Below are 21,098 nucleotides of genomic sequence, written 5' to 3' on the forward strand. Positions count from 1 at the left end.
TAAAATTGTCATCTCTCTGCTGCGTGGTGACCCTCAGGACTGGGCATTCTCCCTTGAATCAGGGGATCCGGCATTGCTTAATGTAGATGCATTTTTTCAAGCGCTCGGATTATTGTATGACGAACCTAATTCTGTGGATCATGCAGAAAAAACCTTGTTGGCCCTGTGTCAGGGTCAGGAAGCGGCAGAATTATACTGCCAGAAATTTAGAAAATGGTCTGTGCTCACTAAATGGAATGAGGATGCTCTGGCAGCAATTTTCAGAAAGGGTCTTTCTGAAGCCCTTAAAGATGTTATGGTGGGGTTCCCCACACCTGCTGGTTTGAGCGAATCTATGTCTCTAGCCATTCAGATTGATCGGCGCCTGCGCGAGCGCAAAGTTGTGCACCATATGGCGGTATCCTCTGAGCAGAGTCCTGAGCCTATGCAATGTGATAGGATTTTGACTAGACCAGAACGGCAGGGATTCAGACATCAGAATAGGATGTGTTTTTACTGTGGTGATTCTGCTCATGTTATTTCTGATTGCCCTAAGCGTACTAAGAGGGTCGCTAGGTCTGTTACCATCAGTACTGTACAGCCTAAATTTCTCTTATCAGTGACCCTGATTTGCTCATTATCGTCCTTTTCTGTCATGGCATTTGTGGATTCAGGCGCTGCCCTGAACTTAATGGACTTGGAGTTCGCCAGGCGCTGTGGTTTTTCCTTGCAGCCTTTGCAGAGCCCTATTCCTTTGGGGGCATTGATGCTACACCGTTGGCCAAGGATCAACCTCAGTATTGGACTCAGCTGACCATGTGCATGGCTCCAGCACATCAGGAAGATTGCCGTTTTCTGGTGTTGCATAATTTGCATGATGTTGTTGTACTGGGTTTTCCATGGTTACAGGTACATAATCCGGTGCTGGATTGGAAATCTATGTCTGTGACTAGTTGGGGTTGTCAAGGGGTACATAGTGACGTTCCTTGATGTCAATTTCCTCTTCCCCCTCTTCTGAAGTTCCTGAGTTTTTGTCGGATTTCCAGGATGTATTTGATGAGCCCAGGTACAGTTCCCTTCCTCCACATAGGGACTGTGATTGTGCTATTAACTTGATTCCTGGCTGTAAGTTCCCTAAGGGCCGACTTTTCAATCTGTCTGTGCCAGAGCATGCCGCTATGCGGAGTTATGTTAAGGAGTCTTTGGAGAAGGGGCATATTCGGCCGTCTTCGTCACCATTGGGAGCGGGATTCTTTTTTATTGCCAAGAAGGATGGCTCCTTGAGACCCTGTATTGTTTATCGCCTTCTTAATAAGATCACGGTCAAATTCCAATACCCTTTACCTTTGCTTTCTGATTTGTTTGCTCGGATTAAGGGGGCTAGTTGGTTTACTAAGATTGACCTTCGAGGGGCATATAATCTTGTTCGTATTAAACAGGGTGACGAATGGAAAACTGCATTTATTACGCCCGAAGGCCATTTTGAATACCTTGTGATGCCTTTCGGGCTTTCTAATGCTCCTTCTGTATTTCAGTCCTTCATGCATGATATTTTCCGCAATTATCTTGATAAATTCATGATTGTGTATTTGGATGATATTTTTTTTTTTTCCGACGATTGGGAGTCTCATGTGAAGCAGGTCAGGATGGTATTCCAGATCCTTCGTGATAATGCTTTATTTGTGAAGGGGTCTAAGTGCCTATTTGGAGTTCAGAAGGTCTCTTTTTTGGGTTTTATTTTTTCTCCCTCGTCTATAGAAATGGATCCTGTTAAGGTCCAAGCCATTCATGACTGGATTCAACCCACATCTGTGAAGAGCCTTCAGAAATTTTTGGGCTTTGCTAATTTTTATCGCCGTTTCATTGCCAACTTTTCCAGTGTGGTTAAGCCCCTGACCGATTTGACGAAGAAAGGCGCTGATGTGACGAATTGGTCCTCTGCGGCTGTTGAGGCCTTTCAGGAGCTTAAACGCCGATTTACTTCTGTGTTATGGACCTGGTGGTTAGGAGCACCCAGAATGACCTGATGGTTAAACTGAAAAACAGGACAAGCTCTGGGAAGTGGGAGCTCTGCTGACCGCAACCCTAATCCTATCACACACACTAGAATTAGCCGTGGAGCGTGCCTAACTCTGCCTAGACGCCTCTTCACAGTCTAAGAGCTAACTACCCCTAAAGATAGGAAATAAATCCTTACCTTGCCTCAGAGAAATTCCCCAAAGGAAAAGGCAGCCCCCCACAAATATTGACTGTGAGTTAAGAGGAAGGTCACAAACACAGGAATTAAACAGGTTTCAGCAAAGGAGGCCAGTCTTACTAAACAGACAGAGGATAGAAAAGGGATCTTTGCGGTCAGCACAAAAAACTACAAAAAACCATGCAGAGTGTGCAAAAAGACCCCCGCACCGACTCACGGTGCGGTGGTGCCACTCTGCAACCCAGAGCTTCCAGCTAGCAAGGCAATATCATGATAGCAAGCTGGACTAGAACTTAGCAAGTACTAAGAAACATATTCAGTGCATAAATGAACAGCAAATTAACTAGCAGGGACTTAGCTTCTGCTGATGTAGACAGGTCATCAGAAAGATCCAAGAGAGATCTGAACCAGTACTGATACATTGACAGCTGGCATCAAGCAACGATCTGAGTGGAGTTAAATAGAGAAGCCAGCCTAGTCATAAACGAGGGCAGCTGAGGAAGCAACTTCAAGACCAGCAGCTCCACTTACAGCCACCAGAGGGAGTCCATGGACAGAACTCACAGAAGTACCATTCATGACCACAGGAGGGAGTTTGAGAACGGAATTCACAACACTTCTGCCCCTTTGTTGCGTCAGCCAGATGTTTCTCTTCCTTTTCAGATTGAGGTTGACGCTTCTGAGATTGGGGCAGGGGCCGTTTTGTCTCAGAGGAATTCTGATGGTTCTTTGATGAAACCGTGTGCCTTTTTTTCCAGAAAGTTTTCGCCTGCGGAGCGCAATTATGACGTCGGCAATCGGGAGTTGTTGGCTATGAAGTGGGCATTTGAGGAGTGGCGACATTGGCTTGAGGGAGCCAAGCACCGCGTTGTGGTCTTGACCGATCATAAGAATCTGATTTACCTCGAGTCGGCCAAGCGGCTGAACCCTAGACAGGCTCGATGGTCCCTGTTGTTCTCCCGTTTTGATTTTGTGGTCTCGTATCTTCCGGGATCTAAGAATGTTAAGGCTGATGCCCTCTCTAGGAGTTTTTTGCCTGATTCTCCTGGAGTCCTTGAGCCGGTTGGCATTCTTAAGGAAGGGGTGATTCTTTCTGCCATCTCCCCTGATTTACGGCGGGTGCTTCAGGAATTTCAGGCTGATAAACCTGACCGCTGTCCTGTGGGGAAGCTGTTTGTTCCTGATAGATGGACAAGTAAGGTAATTTCTGAGGTTCATTGTTCGGTGTTGGCTGGTCATCCTGGAATTTTTGGTACCAGAGATTTGGTTGCTAGGTCCTTTTGGTGGCCTTCCTTGTCGCGGGATGTGCGTTCTTTTGTGCAGTCCTGTGGGACTTGTGCCCGGGTCAAGCCTTGCTGTTCCCGCGCTAGTGGGTTGCTTTTGCCTTTGCCAGTCCCTGAGAGGCCCTGGACGCATATTTCCATGGATTTTATTTCGGATCTTCCTGTTTCCCAGAAGATGTCTGTTATCTGGGTGGTTTGTGACCGGTTCTCTAAAATGGTCCATTTGGTACCTTTGCCTAAATTGCCTTCCTCCTCTGATTTGGTTCCATTGTTTTTTCAGCATGTGGTTCGTTTGCATGGCATTCCGGAGAATATTGTGTCTGACAGAGGTTCCCAGTTTGTTTCTAGGTTTTGGCGGGCCTTTTGTGCTAGGATGGGCATTGATTTATCTTTTTCTTCGGCGTTTCATCCTCAGACAAATTGCCAAACTGAGCGAACTAATCAGACCTTGGAAACCTATTTGAGATGCTTTGTGTCTGCTGATCAGGATGATTGGGTGGCTTTCTTGCCGTTGGCCGAGTTTGCCCTTAATAATCGGGCTAGTTCAGCTACTTTGGTTTCGCCTTTCATTTGTAATTTTGGTTTTCATCCTCGTTTTTCTTCGGGGCAGGTTGAGCCTTCTGATTGTCCTGGTGTGGATTCTGTGATGGACAGGTTGCAGCAGATTTGGACTCATGTGGTAGACAATTTGACGTTGTCTCAGGAAAAGGCTCAACGTTTTGCTAACCGCCATCGGTGTGTTGGTCCCCGGCTTCGGGTGGGGGATTTAGTCTGGTTATCTTCTCATCATGTTCCTATGAAGGTTTCTTCCCCTAAGTTCAAGCCTCGGTTTATTGGTCCTTATAAGTTTTCTAAGATTATCAATCCAGTATCTTTTCGTTTGGCCCTTCCAGCCTCTTTTGCCATCCATAATGTTTTCCATAGTTTTTTGTTGCGGAGATATGTGGTGCCGGTTGTTCCCTCTGTTGATCCTCCTGCCCCGGTGTTGGTTGAGGGGGAGTTGGAATATGTGGTTGAGAAAATGTTGGATTCTCGTTTTTCGAGGCGGAGGCTTCAGTATCTTGTCAAGTGGAAGGGTTATGGCCAGGAGGATAACTCTTGGGTTGTTGCCTCCGATGTTCATGCCGCCGATTTGGTTCTTGCTTTTCACTTGGCTCGTCCTGATCGGCCTGGGGGCTCTGGTGAGGGTCTGGTGTCCTCTCCTCAAGGGGGGGTACTGTTGTGAGTTCTGCTCTTGGGCTCCCTCCGGTGGTTTTAAGTGGAATGGCTGCTCCTTGGATTTAGCAGTCAGCAGCTGCTTCCACTGATCATCTATTCTGGCTCGGCTATATAGCCTGGCTTCATCTTTCAGCCAGTGCCAGTTGTCAATGGTTCCTGGTTGTATTCACATCTCTGCTTGGATTTCCCTGATATTCTGACCAGTTCAGCAAAGATAAGTCCTTTCGTTGTTCTTTTGCAGTCCACATTTTGTGGACTTTATCGTTCAGCACATTCTATGTTTTTTCTAGTCCAGCTTGTCAGTATGGATTTATTCAGTTAAGCTGGAAGCTCTGGGAAGCAGATTTACCCTCCACACCTTTAGTCAGGTGTGGAGATTTTTGTAAACTCTGTGGTGGATTTTTCTAGTTTTTTAATACTGACCACACAGTATTCTGTCCTATTCTATCTATCTAGCTAGACTAGCCTCCTTTGCTTCATCCTGGTTTCATTCTGTGTATGTCATTTCTCTCTCCACTCACAGTCAATATTTGTGGGGGGCTGTCTATCCTTTAGGGATTTTCTCTGAGGCAAGATAGCTTTCCTGTTTCTATCTTTAGGGGTAGTTAGTCCTCCGGCTGTGACGAGGTGTCTAGGGAGTGACAGGAACATCCCACGGCTACTTCTAGTGTTGTGTTAAGCTCAGGAACTGCGGTCAGTACAGGTACCACCTCCTCCAGAGCTCGTCCCATGTTGCTCCTAAACCACCAGTTCATAACAGATATCACTGTGTGTATTATCCCTGTACTGTGACATCAATGTGAGTATTATCCCTGTACTGTGACATCACTGTGTGTATTATCTCTGTACTGTAACATCACTGTGTGTATTATCCCTGTACTGTGACACACTGTGTGTATTATCCCTGTACTGTGACATCACTGTGTGTATTATCCCTGTACTGTGACATCACTGTGTGTATTATCCTTGTACCGTGACACACTGTGTGTATTATCTCTGTACTGTGACATCGCTGTGTGTATTATCCCTGTACTGTGACATCACTGTGTGTATTATCTCTGTACTGTGACATCACTGTGTGTATTATCCCTGTACTGTGACATCACTGTGTGTATTATCCCTGTAATGTGACATCACTGTGTGTATTATCCCTGTACTGTGACATCACTGTGTGTATTATCCCTGTACTGTGACATCACTGTGTGTATTATCCCTGTACTGTGACATCACTGTGTGTATTATCTCTGTACTGTAACATCACTGTGTGTATTATCCCTGTACTGTGATATCACTGTGTGTATTATCCCTGTACTGTGACATCACTGTGTGTATTATCCCTGTACTGTGACATCACTGTGTGTATTATCTCTGTACTGTGACATCACTGTGTGTATTATCCCTGTACTGTGACATCGCTGTGTTTATTATCTCTGTACTGTGACATCACTGTGTATTATCCTTGAGCTGTGACATCACTGTGTGTATTATCCCTGTACTGTGACATCGCTGTGTGTATTATCTCGGTACTGTGACATCACTGTGTGTATTATCCCTGTACTGTGACATCACTGTGTGTATTGTCCCTGCACTGTGACATCACTGTGTGTATTATCCCTGTACTGTGACATCGCTTTGTGTATTGTCCCGGTACTGTGACATCACTGTATGTATTATCCCTGTACTGTGACATCACTGTGTGTATTATCCCTGCACTGTGACATCACTGTGTGTATTATCCCTGTACTGTGACATCGCTGTGTGTATTATCCCTGTACTGTAACATCACTGTGTGTATTGTCCCTGTACTGTGACATCACTGTGTGTATTATCCCTGTACTGTGACATCACTGTGTGTATTATCTCTGTACTGTGACATCACGGTGTGTATTATCCCTGCACTGTGACATCACTGTGTGTATTATCTCTGTACTGTGACATCACTGTGTGTATTATCCCAAGTATTTCTTGTTTTGCTGAAATGGTCATGTTAGAAATCAAACCAAGTTTTACATGAGATCTCATGGCCACTTGTTGCGCCACAGCAGAAAGTCTCTACACCCATGAAGGTGCCACTTACCAGCCACGGCGTTGCTTCATTGCGTAGAACAAGTTCATGTTGCAGACTGTCCCTTATATATTCATTCTTTCCATATGGCACAGAAATGTTAAACACGTATTCCTCTAAATTGTTATTGTAGCTGATTGTTACGTTGCTCGGTCGGTCGGGGATTGCTGTAAATATGAAGATAACAAAAGTTAATGTTACACAGAAAGCAAATACATAACGTACCGACCATAACAACAAAGCATTTATTAAAGGGGCTATCCACAGGCTTCCTTGGAAATACTTACACTCCCCAGGTCCAGCGATGGCTCTCTGCCTCTGCACCAGTCTTGCTGACAGTCCGCAGGAATGATATCACGACTACAACTCTGGTGACCACTGCAGACAATCACTGGACTCTAATGAAAGTTTTTCCAGTTTTTTTTCTTCTTCTAAGATTCTGTTATGATTTGTTCTTCAGGTACGGAGCCCCCTCCATGAATACGAACCCCGCGGATGTCAGGGAGGGGGTCAAAGCTCATAACTTTCATTATAAAATCACCCCCGGAAATATAAAGCACTTACCAATTCTCCGCAGGTCGAAAGGTTTACAAAGTGGCGGTTTCTTCCAGACCATGCAAACCTCGTATTTTTCCAGATACAGATGGAACTCCACAGCTTTAGCTTTAGTCCAAGGTTTAGACAAATGTTCTGTTCTATAAAACATAAGAGAGAATAAAGATAACACTTGGAGACTAATAGAAAAGTAAGTCCATTATGTGCGGGGGTCCTGCGTATGTCCAGGGCATTATGGCCACAGAAGACCTTACAGGGGCTGCAACTATCATGGTGGTGCCACATACTGCATAGCATCACGACATCATAGACCTGCACCAACATATCGATGGAGGGATATCATAGACCTACACCAACATATTGATGGAGGGACATCATAGACCTACACCAACATATCGATGGAGGGACATCATAGCCCTGCACCAACATATTGATGGAGGGACATCATAGACATGCACCAACATATCGATGGAGGGACATCATAGACCTACACCAACATATTGATGGAGGGACATCATAGACCTACACCAACATATCGATGGAAGGACATCATAACCCTGCACCAACGTATCGATGGAGGGACATCATAGCCCTGCACCAACGTATCGATGGAGGGACATCATAGCCCTGCACCAACATATTGATGGAGGGGCATCATAGCCCTGCACTAACGTATCGATGGAGGGACATCATAGCCCTGCACCAACATATTGATGGAGGGACATCATAGCCCTGCACGAACGTATCAATGGAGCGACATCATAGACCTGCACCAACGTATCGATGGAGGGATATCATAGCCCTGCACCAACGTATCGATGGAGAGGTATCATAGACCTGCACCAACATATTGATGGAGGGGCATCATAGCCCTGCACCAACGTATCGATGGAGAGGTATCATAGACCTGCGGAACAAAGACTTCTAAATTAAAAATAAATGGCAGTGGCAAAGAAAAGGGGTCAAGTCTGAAGAAGCCCCAAGAATCAGAAGATGGCAATCACTGGGTCAAGTAAGAAGGACACAGGGGAAAGGACAGCGCTCTTTATAGCAGATTTAGTATTGGCCATTATTTTCTAAACAATCTAGAGAATCTGAGAGATTCTAGGGACCATAGACTTCAACTGTTAGTAAGACTGAAGACCAGTCTAAGGAGAGGTCATCATCAACAGTGGCGTTGCTAGCATCGGGCACCATGGGCGCGGCAGCAGCTACGTTGGTTGTTGCAAATCTTCATCTGGATAATATATATCAGAAACAGAAACTGTACGTGAACTTACTTAACTTCAAATGTAATATTCGTCATGTTTCCTGGAGGTAATGTTGTAACATTGCAGAAAAGCAAGTTATTGTTTATACGAATCTTGGAAAAACAGTCAAAGTCTGGTCGTACATCATTTCCAGGGTCTTCATCATCTTTAACAATAAAATTAAATATTAGTTATCAAAGTAATTTGTTTACATAGAAAGATAGATAAAGCTGGTGTTATACTCCAGAGCTGCACTCACTATTCTGCTGGTGCAGTCACTGTGTACATACATTACATTACTGATCCTGAGTTACATTCTGTATTATACTCCAGAGCTGCACTCACTATTCTGCTGGTGCAGTCACTGTGTACATACATTACATTACTGATCCTGAGTTACATCCTGTATTATACCCCAGAGCTGCAATCACTATTCTGCTGTTGCAGTCACTGTGTACATACATTACATTACTGATCCTGAGTTACATCCTGTATTATACCCCAGAGCTTCACTCACTATTCTGCTGGTGCAGTCACTGTGTACATACATTACATACTGATCCTGAGTTACATCCCGCATTATACTCCAGAGCTGCATTCACTATTCTGCTGGTGCAGTCACTGTGTACATACATTACATTACTGATCCTGAGTTACATCCTGTATTATACCCCAGAGCTGCACTCACTATTCTGCTGGTGCAGTCACTGTGTACATACATTACATTACTGATCCTGAGTTACATCCCGCATTATACTCCAGAGCTGCATTCACTATTCTGCTGGTGCAGTCACTGTGTACATACATTACATTACTGATTGTTATGGACCTGGTGGTTAGGAGCACCCGGAATGACCTGATGGGTAAACTAGAAATTTAGGACAAGCTCTGGGGAAGTGGGATCTCTACTGACCGCAACCCTGATCCTATCACACACACTAGAAATAGCCGTGGAGCGTACCTAACTCTCCCTAGACGCCTCTTCACAGCCTAAGAGCTAACTACCCCTAAAGATAGAAATAGAAGCCTTACCTTGCCTCAGAGAAATTCCCCAAAGGAAAAGGCAGCCCCCCACAAATATTGACTGTGAGTTAAGAGGAAAGTCACAAACACAGGAATGAAACAGGTTTTAGCAAAGGAGGCCAGTCTTCACTAAATAGTCAAAGGATAGTAAAGGGAACTGTGCGGTCAGTACAAAAACCTACAAAAACCACGCAGAGTGTGCAAAAAGACCTCCACACCGACTCACGGTGTGAAGGTGCAACTCTGCACCCCCAGAGCTTCCAGCTAGCAAGGAAATATCATGATAGCAAGCTGGACTAGAACTTAGCATGTACTAAGAAATATATTCAGAAAGCAATGAACAACAAATGAACTAGCAGGGACTTAGCTTCTGCTGAAGTAGACAGGTCATCAGAGAAATCCAAGAGAGATCTAAACCAGTGCTGAGACATTGACAGCTGGCATGAAGTAACGATCTGAGTGGAGTTAAATAGGGAAGCCAGCCTAGCAATAAACGAGGCTGCTGAGAAAGCCAGGCTCAAAGACCAGCAGTTCCACTCAAAGCCACCAGAGGGAGTCCAAGGACAGAACTCACCAAAGTACCATTAATGACCACAGGAGGGAGCCCGAGAACGGAATTCACAACAGTACCCCCCCTTGAGGAGGGGTCACCGAACCCTCACCAGAGCCCCCAGGCCGATCAGGACGAGCTAAATGAAAGGCACGAACTAAATCGGCAGCATGGACATCGGAGGCAACAACCCAGGAATTATCCTCCTGACCATAGCCTTTCCATTTAACCAGGTACTGAAGCTTCCGTCTCAAAATACGAGAATCCAAAATCTTCTCCACCACATACTCCAACTCTCCCTCGACCAACACCGGAGCAGGAGGATCAACGGAAGGAACCATAGGCGCCACATACCTCCGCAACAACAACCTATGGAACACATTATGGATGGCAAAAGAAGCTGGAAGGTCCAAACGAAATGACACAGGATTGAGAATTTCAGAAATCTTATAAGGACCAATGAAACGAGGCTTAAACTTAGGAGAAGAAACCTTCATAGGAACATAATGAGAAGACAACCAAACCAAATCCCCAACACGAAGTCGGGGACCAACACAGCGACGGCGGTTAGCGAAACGTTGAGCCTTCTCCTGAGACAACGTCAAATTGTCCACTACGTGAGTCTAAATTTGCTGCAACCTGTCCACCACAGAATCCACACCAGGACAGTCAGAAGGCTCAACCTGCCCTGAAGAAAAACGAGGATGAAAACCAGAATTACAAAAAAAAGGTGAAACCAAAGTAGCCGAACTAGCCCGATTATTGAGGGCGAACTCAGCCAATGGCAAGAAGGTCACCCAATCATCCTGATCAGCAGAAACAAAGCATCTCAGATAGGTTTCCAAGGTCTGATTGGTTCGTTCGGTTTGGCCATTTGTCTGAGGATGGAAAGCCGAAGAAAAAGACAAATCAATGCCCAACTTAGCACAAAAGGACCGCCAAAACCTAGAAACAAACTGGGAAACTCTGTCTGACACAATGTTCTCCGGAATGCCATGCAAACGAACCACATTCTGAAAAAATAATGGAACCAAATCAGAGGAGGAAGGTAATTTAGGCAAGGGTACCAAATGGACCATCTTAGAAAAGCGGTCACAAACCACCCAGATGACAGACATCCTCTGAGAGACCGGAAGATCAGAAATAAAATCCATGGAAATATGCGTCCAGGGCCTCTTCGGGACCGGCAAAGGCAAGAGCAACCCACTGGCACGAGAACAGCAAGGTTTGGCCCGAGCACAAGTCCCACAGGACTGCACAAAAGAACGCACATCCCGTGACAAGGAAGGCCACCAAAAGGACCTAGCCACCAAATCTCTGGTACCAAAAATCCCAGGATGACCAGCCAACACCGAACAATGAACCTCGGAAATAACTCTACTGGTCCATCTGTCAGGGACAAACAGTTTCTCCGCTGGACAAGGGTCAGGTCTATCAGCCTGAAACTCCTGCAGCACCCGCCGCAAATCAGGGGAGATGGCAGACAGAATCACCCCCTCTTTGAGAATACCAGCCGGCTCAGGGACTCCCGGAGAATCAGGCACAAAACTCCTAGAAAGGGCATCAGCCTTCACATTTTTAGAACCCGGAAGGTATGAGACCACAAAATCGAAACGGGAGAAAAACAGCGACCATCGAGCCTGTCTAGGATTCAACCGCTTGGCAGACTCGAGATAAGTCAGATTCTTGTGATCCGTCAAGACCACCACGCGATGTTTGGCTCCCTCAAGCCAATGTCGCCACTCCTCGAATGCCCACTTCATAGCCAACAACTCCCGATTGCCAACATCATAATTACGCTCAGCAGGCGAAAACTTTCTGGAAAAGAAGGCACATGGTTTCATCACAGAGCCATCAGAACTTCTTTGAGACAAAACAGCCCCTGCTCCAATCTCAGAAGCATCAACCTCGACCTGAAAAGGGAGCAAAACATCTGGCTGACGCAACACAGGGGCCGAAGAAAAACGACGTTTCAGCTCCTGAAAAGCCTCAACTGCCGCAGAGGACCAATTCACCACATCAGCACCTTTCTTGGTCAAATCAGTCAAAGGCTTAACCACACTAGAAAAATTAGCGATGAAGCGACGGTAAAAATTAGCAAAGCCCAGGAATTTCTGAAGACTCTTCACAGATGTAGGTTGAGTCCAATACTGAGGTTTATTCTTGGCCAATGGCGTAGCATCAATTCCCCTCAATGGAATAGGGAACTGCAAAGGCTCCAAGAAAAAACCACAGCGCCTGGCAAACTCCAAGTCCATCAAGTTCAGGGCAGCGCCAGAATCCACAAATGCCATAACAGAGTAGGACGACAAAGAGCAAATCAAAGTAACAGACAAGAGAAATTTAGGCTGTACAGTACTAATGGTGACAGACCTAGCGAACCGCTTAGTGCGCTTAGGACAATCAGAGATAGCATGAGTGGAGTCACCACAGTAAAAACACAACCCATTCTGACGTCTGTGATTTTGACGTTCAATTCTGGTCAAAGTCCTATCACATTGCATAAGCTCAGGCCCCTGCTCAGAGGACACCGCCAAATGGTGCACAACTTTGTGCTCACGCAAATGCCGATCAATCTGAATGGCCAAGGACATTGATTCATTCAGACCAGCAGGCGTGGGGAACCCCACCATAACATCCTTAAGGGCTTCAGAAAGACCCTTTCTGAAAATTGCTGCCAGGGCACACTCATTCCATTGAGTGAGCACAGACCACTTTCTAAACTTCTGGCAGTATACCTCCGCTTCATCCTGACCCTGACACAGAGCCAGCAAGATTTTCTCTGCCTGATCCACTGAATTCGGTTCGTCATAAAGCAATCCAAGCGCCAGAAAAAACGCATCTACATTAAGCAATGCAGGATCTCCTGGCGCAAGGGAGAATGCCCAGTCTTGAGGGTCGCCACGTAACAAAGAAATAATGATTTTTACTTGCCGAATGGGGTCACCAGAGGAACGGGGTTTCAGAGCAAGAAACAGTCTGCAATTATTTTTGAAATTCAGAAACTTAGATCTATCCCCAGAAAACAAATCAGGAATTGGAATTCTAGGCTCTAACATAGGATTCTGAACTACATAATCTTGAATGCTTTGTACCCTTGCAGTGAGTTGATCCAGACAAGAGGACAGACCTTGAATATCCATATCTGCACCTGAGTCCTGAACCACCCAGAGGTTAAGGGGAAAAGAAAGACAAAACCACACTGCAAAGAAAAAAAATGGCCTCAGAACTTCTCTTATCCCTCTTTTGAGATGCATTAACACTTTCTGGGCCAGCTGTACTGTTATGGACCTGGTGGCTAGGAGCACCCGGAATGACCTGATGGGTAAACTAGAAATTTAGGACAAGGTCTGGGAAAGTGGGATCTCTACTGACCGCAACCCTGATCCTATCACACACACTAGAAATAGCCGTGGAGCGTACCTAACTCTCCCTAGACGCCTCTTCACAGCCTAAGAGCTAACTACCCCTAAAGATAGAAATAGAAGCCTTACCTTGCCTCAGAGAAATTCCCCAAAGGAAAAGGCAGCCCCCCACAAATATTGACTGTGAGTTAAGAGGAAAGTCACAAACACAGGAATGAAACAGGTTTTAGCAAAGGAGGCCAGTCTTCACTAAATAGTCAGAGGATAGCAAAGGGAACTGTGCGGTCAGTACAAAAACCTACAAAATCCACGCAGAGTGTGCAAAAAGACCTCCACACCGACTCACGGTGTGAAGGTGCAACTCTGCACCCCCAGAGCTTCCAGCTAGCAAGGAAATATCATGATAGCAAGCTGGACTAGAACTTAGCATGTACTAAGAAATATATTCAGAAAGCAATGAACAACAAATGAACTAGCAGGGACTTAGCTTCTGCTGAAGTAGACAGGTCATCAGAGAAATCCAAGAGAGATCTGAACCAGTGCTGAGACATTGACAGCTGGCATGAAGTAACGATCTGAGTGTAGTTAAATAGGGAAGCCAGCCTAGCAATAAACGAGGCTGCTGAGAAAGCCAGGCTCAAAGACCAGCAGTTCCACTCAAAGCCACCAGAGGGAGTCCACGGACAGAACTCACCAAAGTACCATTCATGACCACAGGAGGGAGCCCGAGAACGGAATTCACAACAACTGATACTGAGTTACATCCTGTATTATACTCCAGAGCTGCACTCAGTATTCTGCTGGTGCAGTCACTGTGTACATACATTACATTACTGATCCTGAGTTACATCCTATATTATACTCCAGAGCTGCACTCACTGTTCTGCTGGTGCAGTCACTGTGTACATACATTACATTACTGATCCTGAGTTACATCCTATATTATACTCCAGAGCTGCACTCACTATTCTGCTGGTGCAGTCACTGTGTACATACATTACATTACTGATCCTGAGTTACATTCTGTATTATACTCCAGAGCTGCACTCACTATTCTGTTTGTGCAGTCACTGTGTACATACATTACATTACTGATCCTGAGTTACATCCTGTATTATACTCCAGAGCTGCACGCATTCTGCTGGTGCAGTCACTGTGTACATACATTACATTACTGATACTGAGTTACATCCTGTATTATACTCCAGAGCTGCACTCACTGTTCTGCTGGTGCAGTCACTGTGTACATACATTACATTACTGATCCTGAGTTACATCCTGTATTATACTCCAGAGCTGCACTCACTATTCTGCTGGTGCAGTCACTGTGTACATTCATTACATTACTGATCCTGAGTTACATCCTGTATTATACTCCAGAGCTGCACTCACTATTCTGCTTGTGCAGTCACTGTGTACATACATTACATTACTGATCCTGAGTTACATCCTGTATTATACTCCAGAGCTGCACGCATTCTGCTGGTGCAGTCACTGTGTACATACATTACATTACTGATCCTGAGTTACATCCTGTATTATACTCCAGAGCTGCACTCACTATTCTGCTGGTGCAGTCACTGTGTACATACATTACATCACTGATCCTGAGTTACATCCTGTATTATACTCCAGAGCTGCACTCACTATTCTGCTGGTGCAGTCACTGTGTACATACATTACATTACTGATCCTGATGATCCCGCATTATACTCCACTGCGGGGCTGGGATTCCAAAGGTGGGTGGCCGCACTGCCCGCACAGGTGCAGTCTGCAAGCCTGGCTGGGACATCAGACGGCCAGAGCTTACTGCGCCTGCGCAGCACAGTGGTATACAGCGCAGGCGCCGGTTTTGAAGCGTAAACAGCGCTGAGGGGGTGGCGCCGAAAGCCCCTGAAGATTGGAGTGACGGCAGAGTAGCAGTTCAAGCTGGGGAGTGAGGACCCGCCTCTCTGGATAAAGACAGGTATTTTGGATAAGTTTCAAAACGCTTTATTTTGGGAATACTTGAACCAAAAACTAAAAGAGCCACCTTGTTAGAATGTAGCATTACTGCTGCACAAGGTGGCTCTTTTAGTTTATAATGGCTGGAGGGGGGTGACAGTGGCCCTTTAAGCCATCTGGACCAGGCGATTTTTTTTGGGGGGCAAGCCCTTCAAACGCCAACTTAACTTCCTCTTCCCTGATCATTTCTGTCAAAACGGCAAGAGAGGGGTCTACTGGTATGGGGATGGCTTCAGCCAGAAAAGCCGACATCTCATCCCAATCAAGATCCCTCTTCCCCAAGAGGTGCGAGTAGAAGGATCTGACAACCTCCAGGATCCCTGATCTGGATCTCCTTAGGGACCCCATAATGTTGACCAGTCCTGTAACCACTTTATTATTCACTGACATCTTGCAGTTTCTGTATGGGTCGGGCGAGCGGTACTTCCCGTAATCCCTCTCAAAAACCAAAGATGCGTGTCTATCATACTGACACCTCATAAGCAAAGATTTCACTCTGGAGATCTCCTCGTGGCTACCTCCAGATGAGACAAAATGCTCGAGTTTCCTCCTCAGACCCTGATACAGGTGGCACTCAGGGATTTTTGGTGCAAGATCAAAATTTAATACATACAGTAGCCACTAGTTACAAACGTTTCGGTCATGACAGACCTTCATCAGTGTAATAGGGTTAATTTTTAGATGATAGTGTGAGTAGAACACAAACAGTAGCCAAAGATCAGCTTAAGGATGTAGCCCTGAGCGTGGCTGGTCAGTGACCTGCAATCAGGTATACTGTGACCCAAAGTAGATATGTGCCAAGTATCAGAGTAGTATCATATGTCACGGTGTCCACCGCAAGACAAAGAGGCTCGAGAGCTGGCAGAAGAATCTCGCCACCCTTTCCTTGTCTTTTTATTGCTTTTCCTCCTTGGCCCCTCAGCTCCCTCACCCCTGCTAGTCCCTTTCCCAGCAGAATCAGCCTCACGGCTTTCTCCCACCGGGGTCACGACTGCATTAGTGAAGGAGCGAGGACAACGGCTGAATGGGTGACCTAACTCACCACACAGGTGGCACCTAATCTCCACACAAGATGCAGCAAGATGGCCAATATCCCCACACAATGCACATTTCTGCACAGTGCAGTTTGCGCTGAAGTGTCTGGGGTCGCCGCACTTGCGACAGAGCTTCGGTTGCCCCTGGTAGAAGACCAAGATACGATCCCTAGCCAGGAAGGCAGATGATGGTATGTGGGCAAGCCTACCACCTGAACGCCTAAGTTTTACCACAGACGTCCAGCCCCTGACCAGATACCAAACATTTCACGTTTTTTTTTTGCATTTACACCACCTCTCCATTCCGGCCAAGCCACGTCATGATGTCATAACAAGAAAGCGACTCGTTACAAGTCATCACGGTCACTTTCTTGACTTGGTTTTGGCGAGACACCATCTGAACGGCAAAGTCTCGCCAGCCGGGCTCATTTTTTGCCAACTCATAGTTCGACCAGAAGAGCTCAAGCCCCTTTGGCCGAACAAACCTGACATCAAACTCAGGCATGGAATAGGGATGTATCAAGGCACAGATGTCAATCGCCTTGAAGCCCATCCTCAGCAGGAGCTCCACAACTTTAGACCTTGGAGGACACTCATTACTGCCTCTCCACCGAAGACGGACCACATTCCTAAACACACTACCTGGCCAGGCTTTTGGGAGGGACCACACTGTAACCCCCCTCTTTGCTCTCGGAAGGCCCCGAGGCCATGCCTCTCTATCCAGAAGGATAGATCAACCTCTCGACCCTCTACCATTAGTGATCTCTCCCCCATCTTTAGAGCCACCAGGAGACGCCGCCGCAACATGCCATACGCAGAGCCCGGAGAAGAGGAGGACGCCCTATTTCCACCGGAGGTGACAGCGACCTAACTCCTGATGGGTGCTGCCACCACCAGGGGGCAACCGATCCAGTGACCACATCAACACAAACAGCATCACTATTCCCCACCTCCATAACCCCCTCACCCTCTACCAAACCAGCAACCACACCATTAGACAAAGAATTTTCCTCATCCATACCCACTACCACATTCACTCCTGCTGGACCAGTGACAACGAGGTGACATTTTGACCTCCGCATCATAAGGCACAAGGGGCTGAGTCTCCTCCACAGAACTGGAGGCGACTTCACCCCTGGTCTTACGTGTGCCCTCCGCATCATCAGTTGATATTTTCCGCTGCTTTACTGTTGATACCAGGCGCCACTGATCTTTCACCGCTGTGAGGCACTGCTGATCCTTTATATTAGTATCTTGTTGACCAGCGGCGCCAACACAGAACAGGACTTTGGTGGGAGGACCGGAACTCCCAGCCCCGGTAACCCCTCACACTGCCGCCGCTTCTCAACTAAGTGATCAGCGGCAACAACATTCAGGGGCACCGAGGCTACTGGAGCTGCCCCCGATACTGGGCCGCTCCTCCCTCCCACTGGGAAGCGGACCACAGTATTGTGGCCTGACCGTACGCCCGCCGCCGGCCGTCCTCACTGTCCAGCCTCTCAGCTGATGCACCTGGTGCTACAAGCAGAGACGGAGCTCTGCGCCTCACTACGTTGCTATGTAATCTTCCCGCGCCTTTGCACCGGATCTACAGCAGAACCCGGGCTGGGCAACGGGGCTTATACAGTGAGCTGAACCTGCAACCGACCCAGGGGGTACAGAGACGGGAGCATACACACAGCTTACCGCATCCTGTAGCTTTGGCTTGTTGGTCTTCTTTGTTTTTTTTCTTCTGGTCCCCAGGTGCCTCCTCTGGTAAATCATCGCCAAGATGGAATTTCTGAAGGCACACTGGGGAATCCAGGAGTTTTATCTTCACTATTAGCGCCCCTCCCTGGCCACTTTTATCACTGCACCTAGATGTTGCTTTTCCTGCAGGGAGCTTGCTGCACGTGGCCTGCGGGTGAATTTGCAGGCCGCCAGGTGGGGCTTTCTGCTGGTCATCATCCTCCTCATCAGCATCATCATCCACCTGGCTCTCAGGCTGCAGCCCCATCTGCTTTTGCTCTCTGTTAGCCATTTCTCTAAATCTGTCTTTATTTTGCAGTTTTTCTTTAAATGGTCCACATTTCTCTCTAATAAATGCTTTTCTTACCTCCAACTCATTGATTTCAAGTTTGGGTTTGGAGGCACCTGCAGCTGATGTAGTCACTGTATACATTACATTACTGATCCTATACTGATCCTGAGTTGCATCCTGTTTTATACTCCAGAGCTGCATTCATATCAAGAACATATGGAAGAATTGTATCAGCCTGCAACCCTTTTAAATTCATCTGTTCGTATTTTCACTTGGGACGCAGATTAAGTTAACAAGGCGCGATATAATGAATTAATTGTGGGATTATCACTATAAGGAAGCAGAGAGGGGACATTTTTACTGCAGGATGCACAAGAGGGTATTATGACAATGAGGAGGTGCAGAAGGGGGCACTATTATTAAGTGGAGACATATAAAGAGCACTTGGAGCAAAAAAATCTCAGTACAGACCCTCAAATCCCAGTACAGACCCTCAAATCCCAGTACAGATGTCACATCCTAGTACAGACTCTCACACCCCAATACAGACCCTCACATCTCAGGAGACCCAGATGAGTGGCCCGCTAGGGTCGTGGGGTACCCGGTACCAGGTCCAGTGTTCACAGGGGGATGTCACGGTGGCGACCCGGTCTGTGGCCCTGGGCGCCCATGTAAAAGGGGAAAGTCTTTAAAGGGACTTGTTGAATAGAGTTTATGTTCATAACGCCACCTGTGGTATTCGGTCAGTGGGGACCAACACTGCTTTAAGGGGTCCTCTGTGGTGATGTTATGGCAGCTAGATGGTATACCTTCCCACAGGTGAAGTGTATCCCCAGGGCTCCCAGTGTGTAGATGGCAGCCACAGTCCAGGGTATCAGATCACAGGGCAGGCAGGGTTCGGCCGACTTGAAGTGAATCCAGAGTTTCCTTTACCAGGTGGGAGTTGAAAGCCTTCCTGAAAGCACAGTGGTGTTGTAGTCCCTTACTGCCTATGGCTTCACATAAGGTCCTCACAGTTGTTCTCTCTGTCCCCCATATACGATAGGACATATGACTGGTGACTTGAGCCTTTTTACAGGGACTCTAGCACGCCCCGGGCTCTATAGGTGTCACCGTGTCTCCTGGGTGTAAAGGCGGACAGGTAACTTGCAGTTCAGCTGTCCTGCTGGTCTCTGAAATAAGTCGTAGAGTCCTTACAACCTCGGTGGTCCAGCTACCGGTTATCTGCGCCTCAGAGGGAGGCAGCCTGCTCTCCCCTGATATCTTTCCCCTGTGCTTCGCTCTCCTTCACTCTCACTCAACAATGTTCTGCTGTCGGTATAATCTCTGTCCAGGGGCTTCAGCACTTTCTGGCTGAACGGCCCCTCCTGTCCTATAGACTGCTCTCTTCTGTCTCTCTGACAATCTGATCTCCCTTTCCCTCCAAACCACAATATATATAGGGGAGTCACCAGGGCCGGACTGGGACTAAAATTCAGCCCTGGCATTTGAAGTTACACAGGCCCACTTGTCACATGGTGACTGTATAATATCTTTGTACACTTGTAGGCAGGGCCGGTTTTAGGCAAAGTGGGGCCCTAGGCAAAGTTTAAAATGGGTCCCCAAATGCTAACATATTGCACATCACACAGAAGCCTTTCTGTTGTATTTACGTGCGCTGAGTTCAGGCCGCTAAACGAGTTTGATCGACAATACTGAAGTTGTTCAACGCTTGTTTCCCGGCCTCTTTACACCAGCTGAGGAATAATGATGAGACAGAACGATCACTAATAGATCACCATACAGTATCATGTTTTCAGCAGCACATCTACAGTTTACACTGGCAATGTGCTGCTGACAACAAGGCTTTTTGTTCCAGCAAAAACAATCCGAATATGCAGCATTTTACTTGTTTAGTAAAATAAACCCCATAGTCCTCCATATATTATAATGTGCTCCATAGTCCTCCATATAGTATAATACACTCCCTATAGTCCTCCATATATTAAAATACACTGCTCAGTCCTCCACATAGTATAATACACTCCTCATAGTCCTCCATATAGCATAATACAATCCTCATAGTCCTCCATATAGCATAATACAATCCTCATAGTGCTCCATATAGTATAATGCACCGCCACAGTCATCCATGTAGTACAATTCACTTCCCATAGTATAATGCACCCCATAGTTCTTCATATAGTATAACGTATTCCCCATAGTCCTCGATACAGTATAATGCAGCCCACATATAGTATAATGCAGCCACCCCAGAGTATAATGCAGCCACCCCAGAGTATAATGCAGCCACCCCAGAGTATAATGCAGCCACCCCAGAGTATAATGCAGCCACCCCACAGAGTATAATGCAGCCACCCCAGAGTATGTAACCCCAATAGAATATAATACAGCCCACCTCCCCATAATATATAATGTAGCCCCCCATAGAATATAATGCAGCCCCCCATAGTATATAACGCAGCCTCCCCCATAGAATATAATATACCCTGTTGTGAATTTGGATTCTGGGCTCCCCCGGTGGCTACTGGTGGAATTGAACTGGTGTCTTCATC

The 21,098-nt window shown here is 46.6% G+C and overlaps 1 protein-coding gene across 1 annotated transcript in view; it reads right to left on the reverse strand.

Moving 5' to 3' along the window:
* The window catches only part of IL7R (interleukin 7 receptor), a 74,713-nt gene that overhangs the window by 23,495 nt on the left and 30,120 nt on the right, over nt 1-21,098 (reverse strand). Inside the window, exons 2-4 of the mRNA XM_077281684.1 lie at nt 8,578-8,713; nt 7,307-7,437; nt 6,755-6,909 (exon numbers count right to left, since the gene is read on the reverse strand). Coding sequence (XP_077137799.1) covers nt 6,755-6,909; nt 7,307-7,437; nt 8,578-8,713 — 422 coding nt within the window. The remainder of the gene's footprint in view (nt 1-6,754; nt 6,910-7,306; nt 7,438-8,577; nt 8,714-21,098) is intronic.

This window comes from Ranitomeya variabilis, chromosome 1, assembly GCF_051348905.1.
Source record: "Ranitomeya variabilis isolate aRanVar5 chromosome 1, aRanVar5.hap1, whole genome shotgun sequence".
Classification (NCBI taxonomy): Eukaryota; Metazoa; Chordata; class Amphibia; order Anura; family Dendrobatidae; genus Ranitomeya; species Ranitomeya variabilis.